This window comes from Vipera berus (genome assembly GCF_964194415.1).
Source record: "Vipera berus genome assembly, chromosome: 7".
Lineage (NCBI taxonomy): Eukaryota > Metazoa > Chordata > Lepidosauria > Squamata > Viperidae > Vipera > Vipera berus.
Window position 1 is genome coordinate 7,299,550 of NC_138209.1, and position 27,889 is coordinate 7,327,438.

At 49.8% G+C, this 27,889-nt stretch overlaps 1 protein-coding gene across 2 annotated transcripts; it reads left to right on the top strand.

Annotated features, from left to right (window-relative positions):
• The first annotated feature begins 192 nt into the window (after positions 1-192).
• On the top strand, positions 193-27,453 carry GRSF1 (G-rich RNA sequence binding factor 1). Of its 2 annotated transcripts, XR_014027109.1 has the most exons (11): positions 193-585; positions 9,839-9,992; positions 11,862-12,017; positions 12,136-12,279; positions 14,384-14,519; positions 14,916-15,094; positions 17,397-17,518; positions 22,751-22,886; positions 23,062-23,172; positions 25,075-25,161; positions 27,269-27,453. XR_014027109.1 is itself a non-coding variant. In XM_081332695.1 (10 exons), exons 1-9 carry the CDS (start codon positions 265-267, stop codon positions 25,122-25,124), a joined length of 1,398 nt encoding a protein of 465 aa, XP_081188821.1. In that variant the 5' UTR covers positions 193-264; the 3' UTR covers positions 25,125-25,161; positions 27,269-27,453. The 2 variants fall into 2 exon arrangements, 1 of the variants encoding a protein (XP_081188821.1); XM_081332695.1 differs by lacking the exon at positions 23,062-23,172.
• The last annotated feature ends 436 nt before the right edge of the window (positions 27,454-27,889 follow it).

The following is a 27,889-nucleotide window of genomic DNA, read 5'->3' on the forward strand; positions in this document are numbered from 1 at the left end:
TGCTTTCCAATTCAGTTATTCTGAATCTACCAAAGAGATTCGCCCGCTTTAGGTCGGCGGGCATGGCGGGCTTCTTCGCGCAGGCGCGCGGACCAGCCACCCGAGCCCACGTGCCAGGGGAAAGGCTTCCCACCGCGCCTGCGCCACCCCCCGGCGGAAGGCCCTGGCTCGCGCGTGCGCCGGAAGGCCCTGGCTCGCGCGTGCGCCGGAAGGCCTAGCTCGGCCGGGGTGGTTGCCACGACGTCGACGAAGCCTCCGTCTCCCATGGCCGGGACTCGCTGGGTGCTGGGCGCGCTGCTCCGCGGCTGCGGCTGTAGCTACAGCACTTGCCGCCACACCGGCGCGGCCTGCCTGCCGCTGCGGCCTTCCTTTTCTTCTTCTTCGTCGTCGTCGTCGTCGTCCTCGCCGCCCTCGCCCTCCGCCGGCGCCCTCGGCCTTTGCGGCCGCCGCCGCCTCCTGCTCTTGCTCGGGGCAGCCACGCAGAGCCGCGGGGTCGCCAGCTCGGCCGGGCCGGTGCCCGGCTTCGGCTCCTCCTGGCGAGGGTCCTTGCTAGCCCCGCCCCTCGCGGGCCGATGCTACAGCCAGGTAGGCCGCGGGGGTCGCCTCTGCGGGGGGGGGAGGAGGGGGAGAATGCCCCCTTTCTCCCCCTCTCCCTCCCTCCCTCCCCCCTCTCTCTTCCTCTCCCTCCCCCCTCCCTCTCTTTCTCCCCCCCTCTTCCTCCCTCCCTCCCCCTCTCTTTCCCCCTCCCTCTCTCTTTCCCCCTCTCCTCCCCTCCCTCCCCTTCCCTCTACTTCCCTCCCCCCTTTCTCTCTCCCTCTCTTCCTCTCCCTCCGTCTTCCTCCCTCTCTTCCTCCCCCTCCCTCTTTCTCTCCCTCCCTCCCCCTCCCTCTCTTTCTCCCCCCCTCTTTCTCCCTCCCTCTCTTCCTCCCCCTCCCTCTTTCCCTCCCTCCCTCCCCCTCCCTCTCTTTCTCCCCCCCCTCTTTCTCCCTCCCTCCCTCCCTCCCCCTTCCTCTTTCTCCCTCCCTCTCTTCCTCCCCCTCCGTCTTTCTCCCTCCCTCTCTTTCTCCCCCCCTCTTTCTCCCTCCCTCCCTCCCCCTTCCTCTTTCTCCCTCCCTCTCTTCCTCCCCCTCCCTCTTTCCCTCCCTCCCCCTCCCTCTCTTTCTCCCCCCCCACTTTCTCCCTCCCTCCCTCTTCCTCCCTCCCTCTCTCCCCCCCTCTCTTCAATCCCCCCCTCTTTTGCACCCTCTTCCCAGGAGGGGTCTTGGACTACAAAGCCCCTCCCCCCCAGCCTCGGGCCTCCTGGAGACGCCCCTCCGGGTTGAAGGTCATGCGGAACGTAGCCTCCCCCCCCTCCCTGCTGCAGTCTTTGCCTATTCGGCCTCCTTCCTTTTCCCCACTTTTGAAAGGCAAAGGCTGGCAACATTGTATCCTTTCCCCATTGTATCCGCCTGATGGAGGGTGGGGGGGTTGGGGAATTAGGACACACATACACACACACACAGAGTCCACAATCTCTTTGCGGAATAATTTGAGGGTGCAGAAAACAACCCCAAGCCCCACTTTTGGGGATGATTCTGGAGATCCTGGCAGATTTTTTGCTTTGAGGGGTGTTTTTCCCACAGGCAGGCTTGGCTGAGCACGTGCTGCTGAAGTTGGCGTGTGCCGCACCTGCTTTTTCTAGCCGGCTTTGGCCAACTATTGAATAAATTGAATCAATAAACTTGGGGCAGAATGGGGGGACTTGCTGTAGCTTCAAAACAAAAACAGAACTGTTTGTCGAGTTCTGGGACCCGCTTCTGTTTTTTTCTCTCTCTGGGTCCTCTTTAGAAGTACTGGCCGGGTGACAACCTATTCCTAAATACTGTTGATACACACACAAAAAGGTGCATAATACATTACTGACCTACAAGAGGATTTTGAAATTTAGGATCTGCCTCTGCTTTCTGGGTCATCTTGAGAAGCGTTGGCAGGGTGACCACTTACTATTCCTAATTACTGTTGATTTGTGTTTGTGTGTGTGTACACAAACATAAACACATATAGGGTGCATAATACATTATTGACCTACAAAAGGACTTTGAAATTTAGGATCTGCCCCTGCTTTTTCTGTCTGGGTCATCTCTAAAAGTACTGGCAGAGTGATAACCTATTCCTAAATACTGTTGATTTTTTTGTTTTGGTGTGTGTGTACGTGTGCATATATACCTACACCCACACATACACACGCATATATACAGACAGGTGCATTAAGGCGCATAATGCAATTCTACATTATTGGCATACAGAAAGGATTTTGAAATTTAGGATCTGGCTCTCGTTTTTCTTTTGGGGTCATCTTTAAAAGCCGTTGATTTTTTGGTTGTGTGTGTGCTTTTCAACCTTTTCACAGATTGTACCCCTTTTAGGCTGTGACAATATTCGAGTATCCCTAGTGTTTAGCAAGGTGTCAAAAATCTGATGGCTGAAAATAAAAGGGGCAGGATTTGGGGTTTCGCTTGGTTAGATTCATTTGTTGTTATAAAAATGGTTAGTTTATAATATTATGGAAAAGTAAAAAGTTGAGGTTCGATGTCAGTGCTTCATTCTACTGCAACAGAGGAAGTCTGTTCTTTTTCCCTTCTCCCCCTCACTTTTCCCCCCTTTTTCCTCCCCAGTGTCCTCCTATCTGCTTTTGTATTTTTCTATTATTTTATTCCATAATTTAATAAAATGTTACAAAGTAAAAAAAAAAAGGAAAAATGTGCTGGTTTTAATTTCTTCGCTGGTGGTTCCTTTGCTCTCAGGCCAAGCGGAGGACCGCCGGCAGTGCAGGTTGCCCAGAGCCCGGGGCAGTGGAGGGCAAGCGCCCGGCTCAGCCCAGCCTTCCCCAAGGGGGTGCTTGGCTGCACTTAACCTTCTCCTTGAGGCTGCTTGGCTCGCTCTCCTTGGCCAGGTTGCTCGTGGTGTGTGCGGGAGGGCAAAATGTGTGGGTCAGAGGGAGACCCACTCCCTCTCCATGTCAGAGGAGACCCGGCTTTGTAATCAAAGCATCCTCAGCGATAGGATGGGAGACCACCAGGAGAGTCAGGAGGAGGGGACAAGGGGATGGCAAAAGGGCAGCAGGGCTGGTCAAGTGGGCAAGCACTAAGGCAGCAGTTCCCTCAGACCTACCTTCCTTCCTTCCTTCCTTCCTTCCTTCCTTCCTTCCTTCCTTCCTTCCTTCCTTCCTTCCTCCTTTTCCAATTCTTCTTCCTTCCTTCCTTCCTTCCTTCCTTCCTTCCTTCCTTCCTTCCTTCCCTCTTCATTCTCCTTTCCTTTTTCTTCCGTCGTCCCCTCTTTCCTTCTTTTTTCCTTCCTTGCTCTCTTCCCGTCCCTTCTTGGATGCTCAAATGCAAAAGGGGAAAACGTTTCTCCACGCCTCCTTCCCTTGTGATCAAATGCCACTTTTGCGAGTGGTCTAGCGGCCACTTAAAAGGCCCAGAGCAAGCCAGGCCCAGCTTATCCCGTGCTTGCATTTAGTGGGGGGGGGGTGTCCAGAGACGACGAGTGCAGCCAAACTGTCAAAATGGTGGCTGTGATTGTTGGATCAGAGCTCCTCCTGTTTGTTGCGTGCAACAGCTTTAGCGTTCAGGAGCAAGAGGTAGCTTAGTTGCTTAAAAGGGCTCTCTTGTTAAGGACCCTGCCTTGGCCTAATTCAGACTGGAAATATAGCAAAGCAAAATATTTACACACACACACACACACACACACACACACACACCCGCTCTGCTTTGTCCTGTCTTCCCCACCGGAAATGGCTGTTAGCAACACACAAGGAGGGGGTAATTTCCTAAGAGCTCACAATTCAAGTATATACCCATGTTAACTTGGATTGTTAGTTTCAGTCTGTGACAAAAACAGAAGACAAAATTGCTTTCTCCTTCCAACTGGGGCATTTCCAGCCAAGTTGCCGCTCCTTCCCTGCTTTTTTCTTCTTTTTTCTTTTAAACCGCCAGAGGCTCCGGGCAGAGGCTTCACATTTTGACCTCTATGCCCTGTCGTCGCCTCTGCGTGGCTCTCAGCTCGCCTCTCCCAGACCTGTGCACGTGTTTGTGTGTGTGCGCGCGTGTGAGCGTGCGTGCGCGCAGGCGGGGGAGGGTCTCACTCTTGCAGCCCCGCGCCCTCAACAGACACCTCCTGCGACAGCAGACTGCAAACTAATGAACGCTGGGTTTTTTCGGAGTACTTATTTCTTTCTCTCCACGTGGGGCCGCTTGCATAGCACCCTGCCCCCCCCCCCTCAGCCCCGTGGAAGGCTGCAAGAAGCTCCCATCGCAGCTTCTCTTATCTCCCCCCTTCTTTTCCTCCCCAAGGTCACAGCCTGGGGCTGCAAGGAGTGAGACTCTTCTATGCACGCACATACACACACACACACACACAAACACATGCACGGGTCTGGGAGAGGCGAAACGACGGGGTGGGTGGGTCAAAATGTGAAGCCTCCTGCCCGGAGCCTCTGGCAGCTAAAAACCCTGAGAAGCGCTCAGAAGGCAGTCCCTTTCCTCCTTCCTTCCTTCCTTCCTTCCTTCCTTCCTTCCTTCCTCCCTCCCTCCCTCCCTCCCTCCACAGGAAGGGATGACAGGAGGGACAGAGATTGCCAGCCCTGCCGATGGCCATCCCACACAGGCAGGGGTGGTCCCGGTGAACGGGAAGCCCACTGGCTGCAAGTCTAGGGCGGCGGGCGTGGCGCTGATCTACCGGTGAGGGCCATCAAAGCCGGAACACGCTCAGCCTTAGATCCACGGGGCAGCCCTAGCGTCAGCGAGCCCCTCCACCCACCGCCTCTACCCCGCCCCCTGGGGGTGCAGGGAGAAGGTGGCGAGCGCGGGAGTCCCGGAGGAAAGAGAAGCGCTTCTCTTGCCTTTTTTTCTTTCTCGGTGGTCAGCAGAGAGACCGGGTGCTCGCCGCCTTCTCTTCCCGTGCCCAGAGGGCGGAGCAGGGGCAGCCGCTCGCTGGCCCTTTCCCGCCAAAACCTCCTTTTATATCCTCTCCTCTCTCCCCCTCCATTTCAGGGCACCTCCAGCTTCTGGAAGCACCGATCAGCTGGAGCCCGGCCCTGATCCTGGGGCTTCTGCCGAGTCCCGACAGCCCTGCAGTTCCAGCTCTCTCTCCTTCCGGCTTGTGTGGCACTGCCGCCGCTTCAGCTCGTTCCTCCCCCCCCTCCACCCCCCCCACTTCTCTAGAATAATAATAATAATAATAATAATTTTATTTGTATACCGCCCTTCTCCTGAAGGGCTCAGGGCGGTGAACAGGGCAAACATACAAAAATACAAGAATACAAAAATTAAAAGAGATTAAACAGGGTGCCCAAAAGCTTACAGCAATAAGTTAAAATACATTAAAGCAATAATAAAAACCCATCACCCATCAGGCCAGGCCGGCTTGTTCGAACAAGTAGGTCTTCAGATCGCGTCGGAAGGAGCGGAGGTCGGGTTACGCGAAAGGTCGCGTAACCACCGGCCGGGTGCGAAAGTACCGCCAGTGGTACGGGTGTCTCCGGTTGAAAAGCCTTTTACGCTAAGGTGCCTAATACAATTCTACATTATTGGCATTCAAAGGAGTTTGGAATTTTAGGAGCTGCCATTTGTTTTTTTCCCTCTGGGTCACCTTGAGAAGCATTGGCAGGGTGACACCCTGTCATTCCTGAATACTGTTGAGTGTGTGTGTGTTGTGTCTGTGTGTGTATCACACAGGTACACGTGCACACATACACATGCATTAAGGTTCACGGGATAAGGCTGACAAGCATGAGTCCGGTATATAGCAGGAAAGGAGAATTAAAGGAAGCCTGATTTTGTTTTGAGAGCGGGATGGATTGGGGGTCACGTGTGAGACAAATGCCACAAAATGGGGTCATTCTGATTGTCAAGAAATGTTTCAGAAGTGCAAAAAAAAAAAACCCAGCACACGTCACTATCTCATCAAGTATCTGTGATATCTTTTTCCAAGATGGGAGTTCTGGAAATAGATGCAGCTGTTTTTTTAGGGAGTCACAAATGGAATACTGCCTTTGCCCTCCTGTGAGTTCTGAAATACCTCTTCCGATTGAAGCCATAATGTTCATTTATATGCATTGCAGATTATGTAAATAGCTAAACTAGAAACTGGCCTTTATTCGTGAGAAACGTTTATCCTTCAAATTAGTCTTTCCCCAGCTTCAAGGTAACTTTCATGTGAGTTACACTGCAACTCTCAGAATTCCTAACCAAGAGCTCTGGAAATATAAATCCTCTGTAGTATACTAGGTTGGCAAAGTTCCTCATAACTGTTTTTAATCTTGTTCCTGAGTATATTTTCCTGTATGTTGCAGGTTACATATATGGCCCTGAAGACCTGCTTCTCAAGGCCATTTGAAAACAGCCGGATACGGTACATAGCGGGAAAAAGAAAGCTTTAGAGCCGTGGTGGCGAACCTTTGGCACGCCTGCCACAGGTGGCACGCAGAGCCCTCTCTGTGGGCACGCGTGCCGTCACCCCAGACCTAGGCCTTCAGCTGGGTTTTATAAAACCTTTTCACTGTAGGCCTCTGCCGCCATGTGCAAAAACAAAGGTTCAATCAATGAATCAATTTCAATTTCTCATGGGAAAAAAAAAAAGATCTTGCTGTTGTGATTCAGGGTCAGCCTGTGGGTTCGGCAGTTGGGTCGGACGACTCAGAGGAGGAGGAGGGGGGTGTTGAAGAGCTTGCTGAGGGTGTTGGACAGCTTGATGAGAGCCCTCAGCCAGGCCCCTCTCACCTGGTCACGACGCAGACCCAGCTGTGTGAGCCTGAGCGTGGATGAAGATGACCCACAGCTGGCCCTGTTCAAGGACGCCCGACGCAGGAGGCAGTCAATCAGGAGTAAACAGAGGAAGGCAATGGGGCTCCTCGGAAGGAGGCAGAGAGAAGCCATGCCCTGAACTGTATTTAAGGGGGAATGTGTGGGAGGGCTGGTTTGCTGAAGGCAACCGCTTGAAAAGCTCCTGTTTCTTGGTTCGTGTCTTGTTCTATTTGTTTTTGTAGCAATAAATTTGGCAGGCGTAATTCCAGCCTCTTGCCTTCTTGTAAAAGGGGTTGTCCCTGCCTTTTCTGCAGGGCCGGTAGCAGGCTGGTACAGAACACTTGCAAAGTTGGAATTGATTGATTGAACTTTTTAGTCTCACCCAGTCAGCCCTTACCACTGCAGCCACGCCCACCCAATGGGCCATGCTCACCCAACGGGCCACACCCACTCAACGGGCCATGCCCACCCGGGACCCGACGATACATAAGTGGGTTTTGGGTTGCAGTTTGGGCACTCGGTCTCTAAAAGGTTGGCCATCACTGCTTTAGAGTAACTCTCCAGACAATAGAGTAACACTCTATTAGACCTCTGTGCTCTAGGCCAGATAGATTTCCATCCCATAATGTTAATTCATCTGGCATCTCTTGCATCTGGAATTATTTTGGGATACGTATGAACCAGACTGGGATATTAGTTAAAATAGAAGTGATCTAATTAATGAATGTATCCTAATGTCCCTAAAGCCCGAATGTTGTTTCTTTTAATTTTATCCTATGCAGGGGGGGGGGAAACACACCTCACCTTTATTTCATTTTTATCAGTCTCCTCAGTTAATTTAGTGTTGGGTTTTTCCAAAGAATCAACCTTTGTCCAATAAAAAAAAGACATGTAGTAACTCTATGAAACTTAAGAATTCAACACAAACTGACCAAATTTTCTAGAGATTTGCCTCTTTACCTGAAATGTCTATTGAGCTCCGACATGACTAAAAGTACTTGGCAAAACCCTCGTTGGCAATCAGAGTGGTCAGACGTTTCTTGTAGCTGACCACCAGGTTTGCACACATCTCAGGAGGGGTTTTGTCCCACTCCCCTTTGCAGATCCTCTCCAAGTCATTACGGTTTCAAGGCTGACCTTTGGCAGCTCGAACCTTCAGCTCCCTCCACAGATTTTCTATGGGATCAAAGTCAGGAGATTGGGCCACTCCAGGACCTTAAATGTGCTTCTTCTTGAGCCACTCCTTTGTTGCCTTGGCCGTGTGTTTTGGGACATTGTCATGCTGGAATACCCATGCACGACCCATTTTCAATGCCCTGGCTGAGGGAAGAAGGTTCTCACCCAAGATTTGATGGTACATGGCCCCGTCCATCGTCCCTTTGATGCGGTGAAGTCGTCTTAGCAGAAAAACACCCTCAAAGCATGATGTTTCCATCTCCATTTCATTGACAGTGGGGATGGTGTTCTTGGGGTCACAGGCAGCATTCCTACTCCTCCACAGAGAGTTGAGTTGATGCCAAAGAGCTCGATTTTGGTCTCATTGGACCACAGCATTTTCACCCAGCTCTCCTCTGAATCATTCAGATGTTCATTGGCCAACTTCAGATGGGCCTGTACATGTGCTTTCTTGAGCAAGGGGACCTTGCGGGCGCTGCAGGAGTTTAGTCCTTCATGGCGTAGTGTGTTTCCAATTGTTTTCTCGGCGACTATGGTCCCAGCCGCCTTGAGAACATTGACAAGATCCTCCCGTGTAATTCTGGGCTGATTCTTCACCGTTCTCATGATCATTGAAACTCCACGAGGTGAGATCTTGCGTGGAGCCCCAGACGGAGGGAGATTGACAGTTATTTTGTGTTTCTTCCATTTGTGAATAATCGCACCGTTGTCACCGTCTCACCAAGCTGCTTGGCGATAGTCTTGTAGCCCATTTCAGCCTTGTGTAGGTCTACAATCTTGTCCCTGGCATCCTTGGACAGCTCTTTGGTCTTGGCCATGGTGGAGAGTTTGGAATCTGATTGATTGATTGCTTCTGTGGACTTTGATTGATTGCTTCTGTCTTTTATACAGGTAACTAGCACTCCCTTTAAGAGAGTGCTCCCAATCTTAGTGAGCAAACGTACAAAATCAGCAGGGGATCAAATAATTTTTCCCCTCACTGTACACTGTTTAAACAAATGGATTCTGGACAGTCCGCTAAACTCATAGCTTGGTTAAACCGAGGTTGCTGTAAAATATTACAGCACTGGTTTTATTTCTCCAAAGTAAACATTTCTGGTTTTTAGCATCCATCCTTAGGCTTCTGCCTTCTTGTTTCCCACATGTTGCAACATACTTAGCGATTCATATGCAGCAGTAGTCGCCAAAATTATAGCGCTGACCAGGATTCATTGTGATTAATTGCTAATAATGATCACTATTTGAACTGTGGTGCTGGAGAAGACTCCTGCCAGTCCCTTGGACTGCAAGGGGATCAAACTGGTTGGTCCTAGAGGAGATCAACCCTGACTGCTCTTTAGAAGGCCAGATCCTGAAGTTGAAACTCAAATCCTTTGGCCACCTAATGAGAAGGAAGGACTCACTGGAGAAGAGCCTCATGCTGGGAAAGATTGAGGGCAAGAGAAGAAGGGGACGACAGAGAATGAGGTGGCTGGATGGAGTCACCGAAGCGGCAGGCGTGAGCTTAAATGGACTCCAGAAGATGGTAGAGGACAGGAAGGCCTGGAGGAACGTTGTCCATGGGGTCGCGATGGGTCGGACACGACTTCGCAACTAACAAACAACACAATGATCGCTATTACTAGAAAGGCAGTAGAATTGGCCCTTTTGATATCCCTGAGTTTTTTTCAAGATGATGTGTGAGAATATTAAATTTCTGTGAAATTCCTCAACAGGGAAAAAGGCCTTGAGCCTTTCTAAAGTTTTAACCTTAAGACTTATTTACTTTTTCAGCCTCTGCAGCTTCCAAGAGGATCGGTATTATCTTGCCGCTCCACCAAAATAACAGTTACAAGATTTTTTTTAAAAAAAATTCCCTCTCTCTCTCTCTCTCTTCGCAGGACCCCGAGTCGTCTTATCAAGAGAGATATCACTTTCCCCCAGAATACGAAATCACCGCGGAGGAAAGCGAAGGGGAGAAGGAAGTGCATCTGATTCGGGCCCAAGGCCTGCCGTACGACTGCACCGAGGAAGACGTCCTCAACTTTTTTTCAGGTAACTTCATCGTCCCGACGGGCAGCCACTAAAGGCCACCAGCTCTTGGCGCAAAACATATTGTGTTATGCTTCACGTCTATTTTGTGGCGTCCGAGGTATATTTTTGTGACGCCACGGCTGGTGGCCGTTTCGGGCTTTGCCGTGGAAAGTTGAAAGAGAATTGGACCTGTTTCGTACTTGGAAGGAGACCGCCGGGGAATCCCTGGATTCTTGCCAGCTGCAAGCAGCCAGATCCATTCATAAAAGGTCCGAGTCAGAACACTTTATTGTGTTCTGCCTATATTGCAAGTATCTCCTCAGACTGCTCGCCTTACGATGGGAACAGTCAGATCAGGTTTCATGACACTTAGGAGCCAACAGGTGTATTCCTCCTGCAGCAATGCACAGGCTACTTCCCCACTTGACCCTTCCTCCTTGTCTGACTGGGAGCTTCCCAATAGTCATTGGTGGGAAGTTGAAGAATGGGGCACCCTGGAAAAAGCCAAGGCTATAACCAAGATTAAAAGGGCCCGTTATTTATTTATTTATTTATTTATTTATTTATTTATTTATTTATTTATTTATTTATTTATTTAAAAAACTAGTTGCAAGCAGAGTGAATATATATATATATACATATATACATACATATATACATACATATATACATACATATATACATACATATATACATACACATATACATATACATATACATATACATATACATATACATATACATATACATATACATATACATATACATATACATATACATATACATATATATATATATATATATATATATATATATATATATATATATATATATATATATATATATATATATATATATTGATATATATATTGATATATATATATTGATATATTGATATATATAAAAAGTATCCCTCAACATATTTTGCAAGTTTAGAAGTGGTTGAATGAGAGGCTTTTCCACGGATAAGAGCCTGACATTAATTACCTAAAATAAATTAATGCATGTGTTTATACTAGACCAGGGGTAGGCAACCTCGGCTCTTTTATGACTCGTGGACTTCAACTCCCAGAATTTCTGAGTCAGCTATGCTGAGGAGAAATGGAGAGGTTTCCATGCTGGCTCAGGAATTCTGGGAGTTGAAGTCCACGAGTCATAAAAGAGCTGAGGTTGCCTATCCCTGTACTAGACCCACACCTACATTTTAACCAAAAAAAATTTAAATAACATGTTTTGACTAAAATTAGTGAACGTTATCCTGTGATAATTTATTTATATTCCACCTTTATTTTTACAAATAATTCAAGCCAGCTAACATATCCAATGCACCTTACTCCTCCTGTTTTCCTCACAACAACCCTGTGAGGTGAGTAGGCCTGAAGGAAGAGTGACTAAAAGTCACCCAGCTGGTTTTCATGTCTAAGGTGGGACTAGAACTCACTGTCTCCTGGTGATTGGCCCAGTGTCATCCAGCTGGCATTCATGGGTGGGATTAGAACTCACAGTCTAGCCCTGGTGCCTCAACCACTAGACTAGGGGTCTTCAAACTTGGCCCTTTTATGACTTGTGGACTTCAACTCCCAGAATTCCTCAGCCAACCATGCTGAGGGAAGAGAGAGTTTCCAAGCTGAGCCAGCGTGCCTGGCTGAGGAATTCTGGGAGTTGAAGTCCACAAGTCATAAAAGGGCCAGGTTTGAAGACCCCTGCACTAGACCAAGCTGGCTCTTGAGATATTGAGAGATTATAGAAGTTTTGAAAGAGGGTTGGGGAATACCAAACGCAAAACATCCAAATACATTCCAGTTTATTCGTCTTGTGTGTGGGGGGGGTGTGTGTGTGTGAAAAGAAAGTTGTCTCGTGTCACCATTCACCGGCTCGCTGACTTGCTAGGGAGCAAGATCCGAAATGGCGTGGAAGGCATCCATTTCCTCCTGTATCGAGACGGCAAGCGCAGAGGAGATGCGATCGTCGAACTTGAGTCGGAACAGGACGTGATGAACGCCTTGAACAAACACCGGAAGTACCTGGGCCAGCGCTATGTGGAAGGTACTCCTTGCGAAACGGTCCCCTCAAAAAACCCCTTTGCCTGATCGTAACACGTTTTTAAATAAATTCGCCGGTTTTTCCCCCCTTTTATTTATGATTGCGCTTCTCTTCCCAACAGTTTTCGAAATACATAATAAGGATGTTGACGCCCTAATGAGGAGCCTGAAATTCCGTTCAGCGCCTGTAAACAATGATGGGGTGGTACGACTGCGTGGTCTGCCCTACCGTTCCACGGAAGTAGATATAACGGAGTTCTTTTCAGGTGAGACCCTCCCTCTCTCTTTCTCTCCCCCTCCCTCCCCCTCCCTCCCTCTCCCCATCCCTTTCCCTCTCTCCCTCTCCCTCCTCTTTCCTCCCTCTCCACATCTCCCTCTCTCCCCCTCCCTCTCCCCATCTCCCGCCCTTCCTCCCTCTCCCTCTCTCCTTCCCCCTCCCCTTCCCTCCCTCTCTTCCTCCCCCCTTCCTCTCCACATCGCCCTCTCTCTCCCCCTCCCTCCCTCTCCCCATCTCTTCCCCTCCCTCTCTTCCTCCCCTTCCCTCCCTCTTCCTCCCCTCTCCCTCTCCACATCTCCCTCTCTCTCTCCCTCCCTGTCCCCCTCCCTCTCTCTTTCCCCCTCCCTCATCTCTCCCCTCCCTCTCTCTCCTACCCCCTTCCCTCCCTCTCTCCCTCTCATCTCTCCCCTCCCTCTCTCTCCTTCCCCCTCCCCTTCCCTCCCTCTCTTCCTCCCCCTTCCTCTCCACATCGCCCTCCCTGTCCCCCTCCCTCCCTGTCCCTCTCCCCATTTCTCCCCTCCCTCTCTCCATCTCCCCCTTCCCTCCCTCTCTCCACATCTCCCTCCCTCTCTCTCCCTCTCTCTCTCTCTCTCTCTCTCTCTCTGTCTCTGTCTCTCTCTCTCTCTCTCTGCATGTGTGTGCATTGGACCATTGAGGTGTCCCTGAATGATTTAAGAACTTGATTGTGTGTTAAATGAACGTCTGCTTGGATTTCTTGAATGGGCAGGAAAGGTTTGCATAAAGGAGATAGTATAAGGGAAAGAAAAAAGAAGATAGAATCATTTTGAGAGTTTATTTATTTATTTGACTTGTCTGCCACCCATCTCTCCTAGCACTTACTCTGGCCATCTTACAGACATTAAAAGCCAGTAGAAGATTAAAAGAATAAAAGCCAGTAAAACATTAAAACCGTAAATAATAATAATAATAATAATAATAATAATAATAATAATAATAATAATAATAATAATAATAATAATCTACAATTATAAAAGACGCGGAGGAAGGGAGAAAGATGCAGATGGGAGGAGGCAGGGCCTTGTCTTAATCTGTTAACCACCTCCAGACCAATGGCACCCCTTTGGGGCCCTTGGCGAACTGACAGAGCCACATCGTCAGGCCCATGGGAAGACACCTCAGGGAGAGGCATGGTGTGCCAAAGGGCAGGTACCATAGCAGACCAGGCTCTTCTCTTGGACCCCGCCAGCCGAAATTCATCAACCAACAGGGTCTGTAGCCTGCCCCTTGGGCTGGCGCAGGTGGGGTGGGCCTCTCCCATTGGGATGAGACGGTTCCTCAGAATCCATGACTTGCTTTTTCCCCAAAGATGCTTTTTGAAGAGGCCACTGGACTTGTTTTTTCTTTGAAGACCTTTCTCTTCTCATCCCAGAAGCTTCTTCAGCTCTGACTGGATGGTGGGGAATGGAAGGATTTATACTCCTTGCAGACGGCTGGCCCTTTGCCTTGAGGCCACCTGGAGGCTTATCTGTGTCCTCGGGGTCACCTGTGTGGTGCAAATGGGTGCGGAGCCTTCTTGGAACTGCTGAAAGGACTGCGTTGTAGACTGGAGATAAATGATGTTGTATCCCTCCCCCTCTGTTGACACAGAGTTTTGACACAGATGGCCTCTTTGACCCCCCTCTTTCAAACCAGCGGTCCTCTCCGTCCAAAATGTGGACTTTGCCGTCTTCGAAAGAGCGGCCTTCGTCTTTTAAATGCAGATGGGCTGCTGAACCTTGCCTTGGTGGCTTTGTTCTCTTAGGTTGCGCCACGGATGACTGAGAATCTCCGTAAGTGAATTGCTTTAGCCTTTCTGAGACAATAATTTAGAAACTTAAATCGGCTTGCACCCTAACGTCCATGCCGAGCTTGGCATTTGAAGGCAGGTTTGATCGCTCGGGGGGGGGGACAAAAACAAAAATAACGATGACGCACAACGTTGAGATCATCCTACTTAAGACAAATGTGAAGGTTGTACTGTGTGGCAGAGGGTCTGCGCGTTTTATTTCCCGTACCCAGCAAATCGCAAGATGTGCCTTTTTTGATGCTCTGGCTGAGTCTCCTGACGTGCTGCAAAATGGCTTCTCTTCCAGGTTTGACTGTACAGGACATAGTATTTGTCTTTGACTACGACGGGAGAAGGAAAACAGGAGAGGCTTTTGTGCAGTTTGCCACGCCGGAAATGGCTAACAAAGCTTTGTTGAAGCATAAGGAAGAAATTGGAAACCGGTAAGAAAATCACGGAAAGGGGTCACTTTGTAAGAGGGAAAGGGCGGCCATTTTGTCACTTGCACATGAGGCAAATAGTCTGTGGTTTCATTTTTAATATGAGTTGGCTCAAGGGGTGGGCAGGTGTGTGTGTGTGTGTGTGTGTGTGTGTGTGTGTGTGTGTGTGTGTGTGTTTCGCTACCTAACTTTATTTTGCAATTATTTTGTGCTTCATAAGCCAAAGCGTGCCTGAATAAACCAGGTTTCCCTTGATCCCAACTTATCTGTTTTCCGGTCTGGGTTTGGGACCTTTGACAGAAAATTCTGATGTTTCAACTGAGCTTTTGTTTATTAAAAAAAGCTGCTTCGATAATTGTCGTGGTCTAACTCTTTCCCTTTCAAAAAAATACTTTCTAGCTATATAGAGATATTTCCGAGTCAGAAAAGTGCAATTCGAACACACAGTGACTTTTTCCGATATAAGAAGATGATGGCATCGACGGTTCCAAAACCGGGTTCTGAAAACATTTTTGAGGAAAGCAAGTTGAACGAGGTCTCGAAGGCCAGCCCGGCGTACGAAAATGAAAAGAAAAGCGGTGAGCGTAGACCTTACGGGTAGTCCTCTACAGCAGGGGTCCTCAACCATGGCTCCTTTAAGACTTGTGGACTTCAACTCCCAGAATTCCTTAGCCAGTCATGCTCAACTTTAAGGCTTGTGGACTTCAACTCCCAGAATTCCTCAGTCAGTCATGCTCAACTTTAAGACTTGTGGACTTCAACTCTCCTGGCTGAGGAATTCTGGGAGCTGAAGTCCACAAGTCTTGAAAGTTGCCAAGGTTGGAGACCTCTGTTCAACAGGCTTACTGGAAAAAGTGACTTTTATGACCATTTTTCACACTTATGACCATTGCAGCATCCCCATGGTCCTGGGATTTACATTCGGACGCTTGACAAGTAACTCACACTTAACGACGGTTGCAGCGTCGTAGGGTCGTGCGACCTTCAGACAAGCAGAGTCCGCGGGGAAGCCAGGATGACTGAACCAACCTTGTTACTAAAATTTAACAACCGCAGCGATTCACTTCACAAATGTGGCCAAAAAAATATCATTTTAAAAAAAGGGGGGGCAAGGCTCACTTAAGAAATGTCTCATTTAGCAACATAAATTTGGGGGCTCTGTTGCGGCTGTAAAGTTGAGCACTGCCTGTATTTGAAGTCGGCTTCCTAGAAACGTAGAAAACTAATAGCGGAAAAAAGACCCAGTGGTCCATCAAGTCCGTCATTTTGAATTTTTTTTGTTTGTTCTTGTTTGTTTGTTTGTTATGGTTCGCTGTACAGTCAGACCGATAATTCAGACTGGATTTGCCTTTTTTGTCTGCCTGTCTAGCCCTTGGAGGTAGCATCGCAGAATGAAAGCTGCTGCGAGTAAAACTGTCTTTTGCAATTGACTTGAGGGTGAAGTTGTCAATGACAATGGGGTTCAAGTGATGCTCCATTTTGTTATTTTATTACGGTCTGTCGCGCAGTCAGCCAGATGTCTAGACTGGATTTGGCATTGTTACCAACCCTATACAGTCCCTCCCAGGGACCTGGGATAGGCAGATGTGAATGTTTGATGGTGCTGAAGGTATCGTGACTGTTCCACGTAAAACTACCTTTTGAGATTGAGGGTGAAGGTTTTTTTTTCTTTTTGTTTTTTTTTAATCCCATTTATATCCCACCCTTCCCCGAAGACTCAGGGCGGCTTACAATCTAAAGCACAAATCAAAGTTGTCAACGCCGATGGTGTCCCAAGTGGTGCTCCAGTTCTTTTGGGATTGCACCCAAAATAGTACTTAGTACTAGTACTACCGCGTTTCCCTCCCCCCAATAAAACCCTGATTTATTTATTTTTTGGCCTCCAAAAGAGGCACCAGGCCTTATTTTCGGGGCGTGTGTGTGTGTGTGTGTCTTTTCCACAGTCTCACCTCGTGGCGGCAGCACAAGACAGCCCTGCCCAGCCAGCCCGCTTCTTCTGTGGCCGAAGGAAATGCCTTTGCCAGCTGAGAATGGAGCTTCGGCCTGCATTTGGCCGTCAGAGGCCTTCCGGAAAAATCTTGCAGCCGAGAACCGAGCTACGGATTCAATCCATAGCTCGGTTCTCGGCTGCAGAGGCCTTTCCAGAGGGCTCCTGACGGCCACCTGGCCTGCAGAAGAAGTGGGCCGGCAAGGTGAGGCCTGACTGCAACAGTAAGCGGGTACAGGGGGCCGTGTGGGGCAGCTCCACCCCCACCCCTGCCCTACCTTGAGTTTTAGGCGTGCGCCTTGCCCCAAAACTTGGGCTTATTTGGGGGGGGTATTAGAGGGACGCAGTGGCTCAGTGGGTTAGGACGCTGAGCTTGTCGATCAGAAGGTTGGCAGTTTGGCGGGTCGAATTCTGAGTGCCGCGTAACAGAGTGAGCGCCTGTTGCTCGTCCCAGCTTCTGCCAACCTAGCAGTTCGGAAGCACGTAAAAATGCAAGTAGAAAAATAGGGACCACTACGGTGGGAAGGTAACAGCGTTCCGTGCGCCTTTGGCGTCTAGTCATGCCGGCCACATGACCACGGAGATGTCCTCGGACAAGCGCTGGCTCTTCGGCTTTGAAACGGAGATGAGCACCGGCCCCTAGAGTCGGAAACGACTAGCACGCATGTGCGGGGGGAAACCTTTACCTTTACCTTAAGGCTTATACTGGGTCCACCCCCAAAAAATCAAGTTGGTTTATTTTCGGGGTACATCTTACTTTTCAGGGAAACACGATATTATTAGTATTGGTGCTGCCTACCTTTGCTTTCTTTTGCTATAAAAGGACTATAAAAAGAATGAATGGCACATAGATATAATTTCCGAATATTTGCTTTGCTGTCTCGACTCTACAGAGGTTTATAGGCAAGGATTTGAAAAGCCCCAGGAGGGGGCTGAACTGGGAAGCTTCTCGGCCCCTTTCTTTGTCCACCTGAGAGGAATGCCTTTTCAAGCAACAGCGCAAGATATCATACAGGTATGCGGTGTGTGTGTTTGTGTGTGTGTGTGTGTAAGTTGGTTTCAAACATCCTGAGCAGTCGTGAGTGGGGGGAAAAAGGCCCGTTCTCAGCCTGGATTTCTGATGTCTTAGTCAGCCATTTTGAAAGTTGCAAGAAGGTCAGATTAACATTAAGCTATTTACAGAAACTACCAGCTGTCGCACGATCGAAATTTGGATGAAAATTCAGCAGTTGGCATGTACTTAGGAGGGTTGCAGTGTCCTGGGGTCATGTGATAAACTTTTGCAACCTCCTGAAAAGAAAAGCCAAAGCAGGACCCAGATTCGCTTAACAGCCGTGTAACTAACTTATTTATTTATTTATTTATTGATGGGATTTATATCCCGCCCTATCTCCTGAAGGACTCAGGGCGGCTCACAATAAAACATATAATAAGTGCATAAATCAAGATAAATGAAATTGAGAACATCAGTGCAATAAAAACTTAACAACCAGAATGTAAACTGACAGCAAACGGCACTCCTTACTAGCACTGAAGATGTTACCTAGTTTGGGTCATGAAACATCTGCAAGAAATCAACCAAGCTCTGAGACTCTAGAACAGGGGTGTCAAACTCAATTTCATTGAGGGCCGCATCAGCATTGCGGTTGCCCTCAGGGGGCCGGGTGGGTGTGGCCTGGGTGGGCGTGGCTAGAGTGCGTATGGCCTACTCAGTAGGGCGTATGGCCTACTGCAGGCATGTCCAAAGTCCGGCCCGCGGGCCATTTGCGGCCCGCGGGGCGGTTTAATACGGCCCTCTAACAGCCCTCCCTGCTCTGTGCAAATGCGGCCCTCCCACGGCCCTCCCTTCTGATTGAGGGCGGCAAGCAGAAGACTGTCTGCCGCAGGAGGGAGGGCGGTGAGAGGGCCGCATCCTGACGTCACTGCCCAAACTTGGAAGACGAGCGGCGCAGGCGCAGGGCCGGCCTGGCGGGACTCACTGCCCTACTACAAGTGCATCAAGTTCGCGCTCTCGGCGTCCTCCACCCTCTTCTCGGTGTGTCTTAAGTGAGTGGGAACTTGAGGGGAAAAGAGAGGAAAAGAGAAGAATTTGGCTTTCTTTAAGTTCGGGGGGAAAAAAGAACGGTGACTCCCAAGTGTTTTTCAAGGTTATGCCTACTCCTATAAACATATTTAATTCAAGCTAAGTTCAAATGCTGCTCCGAGTACTGTATGCCTGACAGTGGCGTAGCGTGGGGGGTGCAGGGGGGGCCGGGTTCACCGGGCGCAACATCTGGGGGGGCGCCCATTAAGCTCGCCGGAGGGGGATGATTCCGCTTCGCCGAGGGTCGGAGGAGCGAGCGAGCGAGCGGGCGGAGCGTAGAAAGCAACTGCATTCGCTGCACCCAGCCAGAGCGGGATCCCGTCCTCCCGCAGCTGCGGATCGCCTCCTTTCTCGGGTGGGGGTGGGGAGGCTTGGCAGCGTCTTGCCTCCCTCTCTTTCTCCCGCCGCGGCTCTCCTCCGCTTGGCTCTCAACCTGCAAGCCCGGCCCCCCGACCCAGACCCAGCTCCCGCCCCCGTCTCCTCCTTTCCCGGAGGTAAAGGTAACAACTGCGGCTGCTTGCTGCTGCTGCTGCTCCTCCTCCTCCTCCTCCTGCTGTATTGACTCTCTGCTACCCATTCCGAGAGGTGCGCGCGCACCTCCCCAAACCTGCCGACGTTTGGGGAGGTTTGGGGAGGTGCGCGCCGGGGAAAAGGCCGGGAGAGGAGGGGGTCCGGGCTGGGGGGGAGGGATGGGGTGGGGGAGAAGGAGGCTTCCCGGGCTGGGGGGGGAAGCAGAAGCGAGGGATCAGGACTCCTCCCGCTTGGCTGCTGCCGCCGCCGCCACCACTCCTATGGCTGCCGCCGCCTGCTCTCTTGGCTGGTTGCTTTCCGCTTCTCTCCCCCCCGCCTGCCCTCCTTCCTGCCTTCCTCCCCTCCGCCTCGCCTTCCCCGCTCCCGCGTTTTCCCTCTCCCCGCCTCGCATTCGGGGTGATTCCCCGAGAGAGGGCGATGGGATTCCGGCGAGCTTTCAAGCCTTCTCGGCCGTCTCCGGCACGGCTCAGGAAGCGTTTCTGCGCTGCCCGGCCGGAGCCTTTGCCTCCTTCCCTCCCCCAAGGAAGGCGTCCTTTTTCAAGTTGCAAAACCAAGCGGGGTGAAGCGGGCTGTCGGGAAAGACATTCAGGAGGGTCACCCTGGAGAGGAGCGGGAGAAGGAGAAGGAGAAGGAGGAGGTGATCGACTCGCCCAACCCAGTCCAGGCCGGCCAGCCCCGTGACGTCCGAGCTCGCACCGCGGGCGGAGAGGCAGGAAGCCGAGAGGAAGAAGACCGCCAGGAAGCTGCCTCTGCAGCCTCCTCCTCCTCCTCCTCCTCCTCCTCCGCCGCCGCCTCTGTCTCTGTCGACACCGGTGCTAGGAAGGCTGCCGGTGCTGCGGCCGCCTCTGCCGCCGCCACTGCCTCCTCCGCCACCGGGGCCTGACCCGGGGTGTCGCTGCTGGATCGCGCTCGTCCCTGCCGCGAGTCTTCTTCCTCTCGGCTTCCTGCCTCTCCGCCCGCGGTGCGAGCTCGGACGTTATGGGGCTGGCCGGCCCGGACTGGGTCGGGCGAGTCGATCATCTCCTCTTCCTTTCCCTCCTCCTCCTCCTCCTTCTCCCGCTCCCTCTCCTCTCCAGGGTGACCCTCCTGAATGTTTTTCCCGACAGCCTGCCTCACCCCGCTTGGTTTTGCAACTTGAAAAAGGACGCCTTGCTTGGGGGAGGGAAGGAGGCAAAGGCTCCGGCCAGGCAGCGCAGAAACGCTTCCTGAGCCGTGCCGGAGACGGCCGAGAAGGCTTGAAAGCTCGCCGGAATCCCATCGCCCTCTCCCGGGGAATCACCCCGAATGCAAGGCAGGGAGAGGGAAAACGCGGGAGCGGGGAAGGCGAGGCGGAGGGGAGGAAGGCAGGAAGGAGGGCAGGCGGGGGGAGAGAAGCGAAAAGCAACCAGCCGAGAGAGCAGGCGGCGGCGGCCGTAGGAGTGGCGGCGGCGGCAGCAGCCAAGCGGGAGGAGTCCTGATCCCTCACTTCTGCTTTCCCCCCCAGCCCGGGAAGCCTCCTTCTCCCCCACCCCATCCCTCCTCCCCCCAGCCTTTTCCCCGGCGCGCACCTCCCCAAACCTCCCCAAACGTCGGCAGGTCTCCGGACGGTGGCGGCTTGGAGAGGTGCGCGCGCACCTCTGCCCTTCGGAAAGGTGCGCGCGCACCTCTCGGAACGGGCGGTGCCACTCTCCATTTGGAGAGGTGCGCACGCACCACTGCCCGTTCGAAGAGGTGCGCGTGCACCGGGCGGCTGGGAGCCGCAGGAGACGGCTCAAAGAGCCGCATGTGGCTCCAGAGCCGTGGGTTGTCGACATTGTGAAAACTCAGCTGCCAGTTGAACTTAATGTTATAAAATGAAAAGTATGCCATTTGCAATTAACTTGGCATAAAATAATTCATTTGCATTTAATTGCAATTGTTCAAAGAATGTTCGGAAAAATGTTCGGCCCTCCAGCATGTTCACTTCATCCAATCTGGCCCTCTTTGAAAAAAGTTTGGACACCCCTGGCCTACTGGGTGGGCGTGGCCAACTCTACATCATTTGCATCAAGGGTGCCTATGGGGGCCTGGGCAGGAGTGGGACAGATCTGAGGGTCTCTGGCAGGAGGAGGGTCTCTGGGCCAGGGCCAAGGCAGTGGGGGCCGTTCCCTCACTGTTTCCAGGATGGCTTCGCGGGCCACATGAAACCACTCTGCGGGCCGCATCCGGCCCCCGGGCCTTGTGTTTGACATGTCTGCTCTAGAAAGAGTACAGAGAAGAGCAACAAAGATGATTGGGAGACTGGAGGCTAAAACACATAGGGAACGGTTGCTGGAATTGGGTATGTGTAGTTTAACGAAGAGAAGGGTGAGGGGGTGACATGATAGCAGTCTTCCAATATCTCAGGGGCTGCCCCAAAGAAGAGGGAGCCAAGCTATTCTCCAAAGCACCTGAAAGCAGGACAAGAAGCAACGGATGGAAACTAGTCAAGGAGAGAAGCAACCTAGAAGTAAGGAGGAATTTCCTGACAGTGAGAACAATTAACCAGTGGAACAACCTGCCTCCAGAAGCGGTGAATGCTCCAACACTGGAAGTTTTTAAGAAGATTTTGGTCATGAAATGTCTGCAAAAAAAACAACCAAGCTCAGACAGCAGCAAGAACATCTCAGCCCTCCTCCTCCTCCTCCTCCTCAAACCTCCGCCCTCCCTTCTAGCACTGATGATGTTACCTAGTTGGGTAATGAAACGTCTGCAAGAAAGCCACGAAGCTCAGAGAGCACCAAGGACCCCACAGTCCTCCTCCTCCTCCTCCTCTTCCTCCTCCTCCTTCCAAACCCCTCTCCCTTCTAGCACTGATGATGTTACCTAGTTGGGTAATGAAACGTCTGCAAGAAAGCCACCAAGCTCAGAGAGCACCAAGGACCCCACAGTCCTCCTCCTCCTCCTCCTCTTCCTCCTCCTCCTTCCAAACCCCTCTCCCTTCTAGCACTGATGATGTTACCTAGTTGGGTAATGAAACGTCTGCAAGAAAGCCACCAAGCTCAGAGAGCACCAAGGACCCCACAGTCCTCCTCCTCCTCCTCCTCTTCCTCCTCCTCCTTCCAAACCCCTCTCCCTTCTAGCACTGATGATGTTACCTAGTTGGGTAATGAAACGTCTGCAAGTAAGCAAGCCAGCTCGGAGAGCACCAAGGAACCCCCTCCTTTCAACCCTGAGCAACAGATATTCTCCTTCATTGGTAACAACTTTCCATTGCTAAGCAAGACGGGTGTTAAGTGAGCTTTGCCTTATTTTATGACTTCTGGTCACCGTTGCTAAGTGAATGGAAATTTTGGGTTCAGTTGTAAGTCGTCGGTCAAGGATTACTTACGGTTTTAGAAGTTACTGGCTGAAACGTATTTCTTTGAACTTTCTAGTAGCTTTTTTTTATCACAAGGGAAGGGATGAGTGCGTGAGAGTGTTAATTAAAAGTGCTTGCCTGAGAAGTTGATTGCCAACGCTTGAGCATTTATATTATACGGGCCCAACATTTCAGCATCTGGCTTATGATTCACGGTTAGTATTTTTAATGCTGGCCTGTGCTTTGATAGTTAACTTGATACTTTAAGTTACAGTTTATGTCAAGTTGATTAAATAAACCGTCCTGGGTTTTCGTTGTTCTGTTTTGTTTTTTAGTTTTTTGCTCCCTTAAAGCCTGTGAGGATCACAATGGAATATAATTCATGTGGCCAAGCGACCGGAGAAGCAGATGTACACTTTGAAACGCACACAGACGCAGTTGCCGCCATGGCCAAGAACAACTTTAAAGTCCGTAAGTACCTCTCGCCAATTTTTCACGGGTTTGCGGGGTTTGAAAAGCATTTTCTAGCAGGACTATACATTTTTGAACAAACCAATGCCAGGAATATGGATTTCCTAAAGGCAGGTGTTAGTCATAGCTAATAGCTGATAGAGATTGCTTCGAATTAATTTTTCATTTATTGTAGGTAGGAGAACTGCTGGGAAGGCAGAGTTAAGCGCATCATCAGTTTAGAATCACTGTGTTGCCACAAGCTCTGCAGGTCCCAACCCCTCCTGAATTCCGTTGATCCATACAGGTAGTCCTCGACTTACAACCATTCGTTTAGTGACTGTTCGAAGTTACAATGCCATTAAAAAGTGACTTATGACCATGTTTCACACTCACAACCGTTGCAGCATCCCCACGATCAAAATTCAGATACTTGGCAATGGGCTCGTATATATGACGGTTGCAACGTCCTGGGGTCATGTAAATCAACTTTTGCGACCTTCTGAGAAGCAAAGTCAGTGGGGAAACTATATTCACTTAGCCATGTTATTAACAACTACAGTAGTGGCCAGAATTGTGGAAAACCTTTGGGAAAAGTGTACAGTAGAAATGCCACCTTTGGTTAAGTTTCCACCAATTTTCCTTCTAATTTCTTTATAACTGTAGCCTTGTTCACTTAATAATACTATTTTACATTGCTTTCTGGGTGACCAGTCAACTCTTTGCACCGTTACTTTAATTTTATTACGTTTTACAAGCTCACTACATGAAAGAACACAAAAAAACCCCAACCGACTTGATAGCCATCCCATCACACACTGAGAAATGTCCTCCTCTTGGCTTCAATACAGTACATCGATAACCAGATCCTACTGTGATCTGATTGGCTCATTGCCAAAACAAGATGACAACCCGATTGGCTCTCTAAACACTCATGCTCATTGGCGACAATCAGATGAACGAAAGCTACCCGATATACAACCTAAGCAAGTTGTGGTTCCTTTTTCTGGTTAGTTGGCTATAACATTTCCTAGAATACAGTACAGATAATTGAACAAACTTTGTTGCATTACATTCTCGATTAAATTATCTTTCCATTGATATATAATTTTATGGTATTGCAAAAAAGGGGGGGGGTGTTATTAGCCACCCAACCTCAAAAATACACTTTTCCCAAAAGGTTTCCACAATTTTGGCCAACTACTGTATAGTGGTTCCCTTCACAGCTGTGGCAAGAAAGTATAAAACGGGGCAAGGCTCACTTAGCACTTGTCTCGCTTGGCAACGAAAATTTTGGGCTCAATCGTGGTCCTAAGGCGAGGGCTGCCCGTATCTTGCCCCAATTTAGTGCTGAACTTTCAGTTTGCCAGATTTCCTACATCAGTGGTGGCGACACTATGGCACGCGTGCCAGAGGCGGCACTCGGAGCCGGTTCTGTGGGCACGTGCACCATTCCCCAGAGATGGCAACTGTCCGTCTTCAACCAGCTGCCTGCTAACTCGCCGAGGCCCCATGTGGCCGGATGCATCCCGGCACGGCTGATTTCTTCCCCTCCGTCCCGTCCCTCCTGGCCTTGCATGGTCTCTTTTTCCCAGGCACGAGCCACTGCGTCACCTCCTCACCTGTTGGCCAACCATCCATCTCAGAGGCGGCTTCTTTGAACTGTTGGCGGCGGGCTGCGGAGCCCCAGAGTGCGCCAGTCGAGGGGCCGGCAGGCTGTGGCTGCTGACGGACACCGTCGGCCCCCATGCGCTCGCTGGCCTCTGTGTGCGGGGGCCAATGGTGTCAGGCAGCAGCTGCCCCAGCCCCTGCCTTGCCCCATGGCAATGGCACCCCCGCCCTGCCTCGCCTCACCCCACAGGATGAGTCTCCTGCCTACCGCCCCACCTGCCAGAGACCTCCTGGAGCTCCCCCAACCCTGCCCACCCCCCACAGGTGTCCCCACGAGCGACATTGAGGTGACCACACCCACCTTGGCCACACCCACCCAATCTTCCATGACCACCACAGCCACACCCACCCAGTGGACCACGCCCACCTGGCACCCAGCGATAAATAAGTGGGTTTTGGGTTGCAGTTTGGGCACTCGGTCTCTAAAAGGTTCGCCACCACTGTCCTATATACAGACTTCAAACAAATAATCTGTGCGGCAGCCTTACGAATGGCGCCGATTCTTTGTGCCTGACATTTATCTTCTTTTATTTTGCAGAGCATAGTTATATTGAATTATTCCTGAATTCGTCACCGAACAGAAAATAGAGCAGTCTACGGTAGTGGTATAATTCCCAAAGTTGAGGTGAGTTCATTGAGAAATTTGTGGCAGGGATGCAATGGCTTCCCGCGGAATGTCTGAATTCTTGGACAATTAGGGTTTTTGTCAAGCTGGCCCATTCAAGGTGGCTTTGGAGGTGATAACTTTTCTATTGTTATTAATTCCTGATATGCTGAGACAGTAATTGCTAGATGATGATGGTGATGATGTTGGAAGGGACCTTGGAGGTCATCTAGGCAGGCAGCCCTATACCAGGGGTAGGCAACCTTGGCTCTTTTATGACTCGTGGACTTCAACTCCCAGAATTCCTGAGCCAGCATGGCTCAGCTTGGAAACCTCTCCCTTTCCCCTCAGCATGGCTGCCTCAGGAATTCTGGGAGTTGAAGTCCACGAGTCATAAAAGGGCCAAGTTTAAAGACCACTGGTTTAGTGTATAGGCCAGGGGTAGGCAACCTTGGCTCTTTTATGACTCGTGGACTTCAATTCCCAGAATTCCTAAGCCAGCATGGCTAAGCATGGAAACCTCTCCCCCTCAGCACGGCTGGCTCAGGAATTCTGGGAGTTGAAGTCCACGAGTCATAAAAGGGCCAAGGTTGCCTACCCCTGCCCTATACCATTTCAGACAAATGGCTGTCCAGGCTCTTCTTAAAAATTTCCAGTGTTAAAAGCATTCACATCTTCTGGAGGCAGGTTGTCAGGAAATTTCTCCTACCAATTGCTGCTGGTAACTGAACTCTATAAATGTGACTTCTCAATGGCCAATTTTAAACTAAAAATTGTTTGGACCAAGAGAAACATATATTTTTTTTTAGGACTTAACTTTTTTAATTTCTTTAATTTTTGAAATGAACGTAAGAAATGGGCTAAAAATAGTACATGTTCAGACAGGTTTTCTATAAGGCGAGCATGTTAACTGGGCTCAAAATTTAATGTTCATGTTGTTCTCTAATCCGTGGCTGTGTGACAACCTATCTGTTCACATTTATCTTCCAGTAATTACCTTTAAACTGCTACTTCTTCAGGGTTTTGCAGTCCTTAAACCTGGAATAGAATTGGGCTTTTTTTTTTCCAATTATTTTGCGTAGTTTCATTCTCCTATTGAGGAATGTTGTTTGGGACACAAGCTCAGATCCAGGCTGCTATCTGAGCTTTGTTCTGTTTAAGTAATTAATTGTTAAAATCAGAACCCAAATTTACTTGATTTATTTTACTGGGAACTAAGTGACTTGAATCCATTGACTAAAGTTACATATTGCAGTAAGTAGTTAATTATTTAACTGAATTTTGTCTGGATTTGCCCAACAGACTAAGCCGTCAGCCTTCGTTTACAAACGTTGGTTGGTTCACACGAGATTGTCTCAATTTTTCATTTTACAGTGTGAGAACTAAAGAAGCTTTCATAAGGAAAGCTGGGTAAAATAGCCAGATTTAGAACATCGTTAGAGAACATGTATTCTGCTAAAAGAACCAAAAGCTTGTGTTAAAATTAAATACCACAAAGGAAGTATGCGTGATACAGGTAATCCTTGACTTATGACCACAGTTGAGCCTTACAATTACAGTTGTAAGTTGTGATTAAGTCATTATGCAGAACTTCACATGACTGGACCCAGTTTTACTACTTTTTGCAATGGTTGTGAAGCAAATGGTTCAGTAAGGAGCTTTTATTGGCTGGAAACCGGAATTGAACCCGTTTTCTAGCAAAAACATAAATTGCAGTCTCGTGATCATGGAATGCTGCAAACAGCCATTAAATGTGAACCAGTGGCCAAAATGTGATCACATGACTTGGGGGTTGATTGTGTGGCTGTTGCCACTTCAAATCTGAGTCACAAGTACCCTTTTCAGGGATCCGTCGTAACTTGGACTGGTCACGAGTTGAGGAACACCTATACTTATTGCGTCAATGCTTGCAAACTCTCTGACCTCAACTCTTACAAACTCTTTTTAAGAACAGAAAATTTGTACTAGGTCACAGTCTGCATTTCAGAATCCTCAAAAGAAACGCCGATCGCTTGATACTCCTTTAGGAATGTCATTTGACTGGCGTCCTTGACTGCTTATCCTCAGGTGTGGGAATTGGCCAGTGTTCCCCTCTGTTCATTTGCTTCTGTTCTCTTTTTCTCCACAGATAAGCTAAGATGCTTTTCATCTGCACGTTCCTAGAGCTGGACTATTATTCCCGTCACACACACACACACACACCCCGAATTGCCTTTCCAAGAAAATCCAGCGGCTGTGTCTGAAACCCTTACGAAACGGTTGTGCGGGCTCTGTTTTACGTAAACCAACATTAAAGTTGAACTGTACTTAAAATTTGCTTCCTGGTTGATTGGGAGCCAAGCCGAGAGGGTCCCACGCAACTTGGCTTGTCAGTTGTGACCGTGCCGATGGAAGTGGCCTTTCGTTTCAGAACATCTGGCTAACAAAGCCAACTCAACCATTAAATGGTGAGAGGGGCCAGGCAGTCCCTAGCAGAGAGAGAACTGCAGGACATTGTGGCCATGTGCCTGCTCAGCCATGGTACATTTGGGGAAATGAATAATGTTTGTGTCAGACTTGGTAGGAGCAGGGCTTTGAGACAGGAACTTGGAAGGAAAAGCTGACTAGACACCACACGGATGCAACTACATGCATGAAAGAAATGTGTTTCTGAAGGGACCTTCTGTTGGGGGTATCCAGCTTTGGCCCCTGTGGACTTCAATTCCCAGAATTCCTCAGCCAGTCGTGCTTTAAACTTTTAAGCCCTGTG

What these genes read in the sequence shown, in the direction of transcription:
- GRSF1 (XM_081332695.1), top strand. Translation starts at nt 265, where the DNA reads ATGGCCGGGACTCGCTGGGTGCTGGGCGCGCTGCTCCGCGGCTGCGGC. An exon ending in AAGGAAGAAATTGGAAACCG is followed by an intron (nt 14,520 to 14,915) that starts GTAAGAAAATCA and finishes AATACTTTCTAG; the next exon opens with CTATATAGAGATATTTCCGA. An exon ending in CAGCGCAAGATATCATACAG is followed by an intron (nt 17,519 to 22,750) that starts GTATGCGGTGTG and finishes TTTGTTTTTTAG; the next exon opens with TTTTTTGCTCCCTTAAAGCC.